Below are 5646 nucleotides of genomic sequence, written 5' to 3'. Positions count from 1 at the left end.
TATAAAGACTATGGCCTAACAATTGGTGTGAAACATGTCTGTCCAAATACTACCCAACGAAAGATAGGTCATAGAATTTGTGAATTGTTGATTTTAAATGAGATTTTCCAATGCCTTGTTACATCTATTTAAATACTTAAACTACATAAATTGTTAAATTTATCATTTGTTATGAAAATGTTTTGAAATTCGAAAGCCATTCCATCGTCAAAATTCTGCCCTAGTTAACGACTACCCGTAAAACTCAGTGTATGTTTAAATATGGATTTGTTATTAATATTTTTTCCTCTAATAAAAGTTTGACACCAAAAGCTGTTTGATAAAAGAACATTTTGGTAGCATTTAAAAAAACACTTATAGGGTATATATAACATAACGAATCCCATTTTTTCCCTGGGGTCAGGAATTGATTAAATTTAAAAATGTTTCTTATCATAATGCATGGTTTTATGATTGTTTATTGGAGCAATCCTATTTTAATTAAGTACTTATTGAAAAGTTCTCCTTGTTCATCCGAAAAAATAATAAATTCCTTTACCTTATTGATATTTTGTGCCAAGTTTGTCGATACTGGTACAGTCGGTTTAGAGAAAAAAAAGGAAAATATAAAAGACTGACGGAATGATGGAAAAACGTTTTTATTGTTGAAATTAAACTTTATTAGATTATCAGATAATGATTTAATATAATACAAAAATGCAAAAACATAAAACAATTCAAAGGGTCGACTTACAAATGGTGTATAAAGTACTTTAGGGAATTAAGATAACTTGTTTACAAAGTACATTGTGTACAAGTGATGTTGAAGCAGAGCTTATTGTTCTATTTCGTACAAATAACAGACCAAAATATTCATTATATATGAGAAGGTTTCACCTAAGGAACAAATGCACCTGATTAAAAAGGGGGAAATTTAACATAAAAATTCGCATCTTGAATTCAAAATAGCTCTACAATAATACTTAAGTAAATAAAAGAGCAACCAAATGAATATATTTTATATATATTTACATATATTTTTTGACAATTTTGGTTAATTGCGTTGATTGAGTTTTTTTTAAATTGTGTTCTTTCTCATTATGCAAGCACCAAAACACATGAATTAAGTAAATATTTAGTAATGTACTGATAATGGCAAGATCTCAATACATGCATGATAAATACAACTTGTGAGGTATGCATACGATCAATGCAGATAAGCAGCGCGGTGTCTGTTTGGACTCTCAGCCTGATATGGAGGAATACATTCAAGAATATCTATTTGTTGTTTATATGATTATTCTCATCGAACTCTGATAATGGATAATGAAACACTGATGCATAATATTCCGATGTGTCAAAGAAAGACTACGAAGCCACGGGAATTCGAAGATCGGGTGGCAATTCTTTCTTTAACGTCACTGGTGGTAAATCTTGTTCCTTGGTTGAACTAGAATTTTCTTCAGTGGAAATTTCCTGTCTTTGATCTTGTCTAGACTTATTCATGATAAATGCACGTGTAACTCCTTGACGACGGAAAGGCAACATAGGTCGGGCTTGCTGGAATTTCCTCGTTTCCGGTTCCGGCGGTTCTTCATCTTCCGAATCACTTTCAAAGTCCGATTCATATTCTACCTTCTTTTCCACCGGAGGAGGAAACAACTCTAAGATGGATTTACGATTTCGATTCAAAATCTCGTCATATCTCTTTTTATTTACGTCAACGAGAGTCCTAGCATTTCTCTCCCTTATTTTATCGGGTTCAATATAGCTCAGCATCTGCTTTATTTCATGCCGTAGAGCATGCGCAGTATATCTGTCTTCCAGTGCCTTCTTGTAATCAGGACTAGCAGCAATAGGGTGATTTGCAATCACCTTTCTGTAAGCATCTCTTTTTTTCATAAGATCTCGAACTTTTTCCTTTTTTCTTTCCATCTGGTACCTTTGAATTTCCGCGTGTCGATTGTAAAAATTGATTTGGAATTTTTTCAAACGATTTTCCACTGTGTTGAATGCCCGAATCTTTCGTTTCGCTCCCTGAGTCATTCTGATGGTAGACATATATCTGGAATTTTTATTGAAAGCACTGGAGTCCATATTGAGCGTCAACGATCTATTATGTACTTGTGGCATCCTGAAAGGACAAAATATCCTTAGGTATAAAATAAAAGAATTGGTTTAAGTCAGATAACATGTAGTATATCTAAAACAAAATTTCTAAATTGCCTAAATCCTTACTGAGCATCTTTTAATATGCAGATTCTTCTGTTTATAAGTCAATATGCCAATGATCTCTCTCTCTCTCTCCCCCTCCCTTACGAACTAAAAATTTATAATTCATATGTCCGTTATCTTCACTTTTTTTTCATTTGTCCCCATTGGGTCGTGAGGTTTGTCCTTTTAATTATTACATTTAAATAATCACCTGGTACAGGATTAACCTCCAAATCATTTAATACAATCAGAATTTGCCTGACTGTGTATTAAACAATAATAGATTTCCGAAAATAGAATAATTTTAATACAAATTTGGCCTCTTAGTATACCCCTTAATATTTTACCAAGAAAAATGGTACAAAATAAACTAGATTCATATGTAAGTTAGCAAATACTCATTATTCTTCGATTAATTAAATATTTGCCAAACATATTCTTTAAATTTTCTTATTTATTTCATTCATACACGAAAAATATAAATGAACTAGTCTTTCCAATACTAAAATAGAAAGTATTGTACATAAATTTTAAAAGTTTGAAAGAGCACATCGTACAAACTTTTTGTCTTAGTTGTTTTTCTATGTTTAAAAAATATCAGCCGTAAGATACTTACTTGGATTTGTATTCTGTTGTATTTATCCAATGTTTACTAAAGAAAAAATGAAATTGGATGCATCATTTCAGCTGAACAATGTGGAACAATGCTGGTGTTGAAATTCTAACTATATTTCACTTTACCTTTTAAACACCGAATTTAAATCTGTGGTAATCTGTTATAATCTATATGCTGGCAGTTAGCTTGTAGAATTGAGAATAAATCTCTTGTTTAAGTGTATTAACTTCACACGTCCAATGTATATAAATCTGTACCCATATCCCATTGAACTAGTTATTATAGTCAATAGAAAAACCGCGTGTAAATCATAATGATCGGTATTAAGGGAACTCGTCGTTTGATCTTTTGTATCAATAACCCTTAAATTCTCCAAGTAGCATATTTACAAGAACGAAAACGGAAAAGATTGACATGAGTGTACAAAAGGGGGATCTGATGGACGTCAAATCTTTTTTTCACAAAGTCCGTAAGACATGTTAAACTTTACTTTTGATATAGCTCTAAAAAGATATAACCAATATGATCTAATGATTATCTGCCAATCTCTGTAGAAATAAATCAATATAAATTTTGTGTACAAAAGAAAGTTATTGCTTTTTCCGTATTACTTTACAAAGCCAAAAATAATACTGAAAGCTGAATTTATCAATAAGGGTAGACACAATGATAATCATTGAATCATGAAAGCAAGTATAGAAACAAAACTACAACTGTCAAGTAGTACGGGCCTATGATCTGTCTTTTTTTAAAAGTCAATCTTTGAGTTAAAATAAATGTTGCAAGGTAGGGGAAGTTCTTGTCACAAGAAATATACTTGTGAAATATAAAAGCCCTTCCACCAGCCGTTCAAAAGTTATGGCCAAGGTTAAAGTTTTCAAAGGTAGATCAAACTGCAAGGTCAAGGTCAAAAAGGAAAAAAAATGGTACACTAGAGAAGCGATTTGTCACATGAAATACATATGTGAAATATAAAAGAACTAGCACCAATCGTTTCAAAATTATGGCCAAGGTTAAGTTTGCTAAAGTTTAGAAAAGTAGGTCAAACTTCAAGGTCAAGGTCAAGAGGTCAAATAAATTATGTTGGAAGCCATAGAAAAGTCTTGTCACAAAGGAATACACATGTGAAATATAAAAGCTCTAGTACCAAAAGTTATGGGCAAGTTTTGCGGAAAAACAGAAAACAGCTAGATAGAAGGACGGACAGGCCAAAAGATATATGCCGAAAACTAAATTTAAGTTATTTAGAAGAGGGAAAACAACAGCTTCATAGATCGTAAAATCTAAATTTGCGATTTTTTTTATGCCCCCGGATCGAAAGATCCCGGTGGTATATTGTTTTTGTCTTGTCTGTCTGTTTTTCTGTTTGTCTGTCTGTCTGTTGTCAACTTTAACCTTGCTCATAACTCTTGATTGGTTCGAGCTATGACTCTCATATTTCACATGTGTATTTCTTGTGACAAGACCTTTATTTGGGTACCATCATATTTGACCTTTTGATCTCGACCTTGGAGTTTGACCCACTTGTGCAAAATTTTATGAGACTTTAACCTTGGCCATAACTTCTGAACAGTTGGTGCTTGGGGTTTCAAACTTCACATGTGTATTCTTTGTGACTAGGCCTTCCTATGGATACCAACAACTTTGACCTTTTGACCTTGACCTTGGAGTTTAACCTACTTTTGAAAAACTTTAACCTTGGCCATAACTTTTGAACGGTTGGTGCTTGGGGTTTCAAACTTCACATGTGTATTTCTTGTGACAAGACCTTTCTCTGGATATCAACCTCTCTGACCCTTTGACCTTGACCTAGGAGTTTGACCTACTTTTGAAAAACTTTAACCTTGGCCATTACTTTTGAACGGTTAGAGCTAGTGCTTTCATACTTCACATATGTAATCCTTGTGACAAGACCTTCCTTTGGATACCAACCACTTTGACCTTTTGACCTTGACCTAGGTGTTGGACCTACTTTTGAAAAACTTTAACCTTGGCAATAACTTTTGAATGGTTGATGTTAGGGCTTTCATACGTCACATATGTAATCCTTGTGACATCACCTTCCTTTAAATACCAACCACTTTGACCCTTTGACCTTGACATTGGAGTTTGACCTACTTTTGAAAAACTTTACCTTTGGCCATAATTTTTGAATGGTTGAAGCTAGGGCTTCAATACCTCACATATGTAATCCTTGTGACATCACATTCCTTTGAATACCAACCACTTTGACCCTTTGACCTTGACTAGGAGTTTGACCTACTTTCGAAAAACTTTAACCTTGGCCATAACTTTTGAATGGTTGGTGCTAGGGCTTTCGTACGTCACATATGTAATCCTTGTGACAAGACCTTCCTTTGGATACCAACAACTTTGAGCTTGACCTTGATGTTTTACTTACTTTTAAAAAACTTTAACCTTCGCCATACTTTTGAACAGTTGCAGCTAGAGCTTTCAAATTTAACATTTTTTATCTTTTTGCCTGAATTTTGACTTGCATTTGAGAAACTTTAACCTTCGCCATAAGCTGCCATACGGGGGCATCAGTGTTTCACAAACATATCTTGTTTTGCTATAATAAATATCAAAATATCAATGCACATGTACATTATATTTCTCCCCCTCCCTAGAAACAAATAACTTGCATTAATGCATTAATACCAGCTCAGTGTTCCTTTGTTGAAATGACATTTTATTCCCCGTTTTCGTCAAATTCTCTTTTTACCAACTTTTGAAACTTTGTTACTGTACTACCAGATTCCAGTACTATTTAGAAACTAAATCGTGTTGAAAGGACGTCAAAACATCATGTGATTTTCGGAATATTTTTATTTTCA

The 5646-nt window shown here is 33.3% G+C and overlaps 1 protein-coding gene across 1 annotated transcript; it reads right to left on the bottom strand.

Annotated features, from left to right (window-relative positions):
* Positions 1-1347: 1347 nt before the first annotated feature.
* On the bottom strand, positions 1348-2112 carry LOC133187764 (uncharacterized). The gene has a single exon (XM_061323165.1). It carries the CDS (start codon positions 2110-2112, stop codon positions 1348-1350), a length of 765 nt encoding a protein of 254 aa, XP_061179149.1.
* Between the last annotated feature and the right edge of the window lie 3534 nt (positions 2113-5646).

The sequence above is a fragment of the Saccostrea echinata genome, unplaced genomic scaffold (genome assembly GCF_033153115.1).
Source record: "Saccostrea echinata isolate AGI-Se365-2 ecotype Australia unplaced genomic scaffold, CSIRO_AGI_Sech_v1 ptg000015l, whole genome shotgun sequence".
Lineage (NCBI taxonomy): Eukaryota > Metazoa > Mollusca > Bivalvia > Ostreida > Ostreidae > Saccostrea > Saccostrea echinata.
Note: the sequence above shows the minus strand (reverse complement) of the source record. Positions and strands in the feature narration are given on the sequence as shown.

Excerpts from the sequence above, each read along its gene's own strand:
- LOC133187764 (XM_061323165.1), bottom strand. The coding sequence starts at position 2,112 with ATGCCACAAGTACATAATAGATCGTTGACGCTCAATATGGACTCCAGT.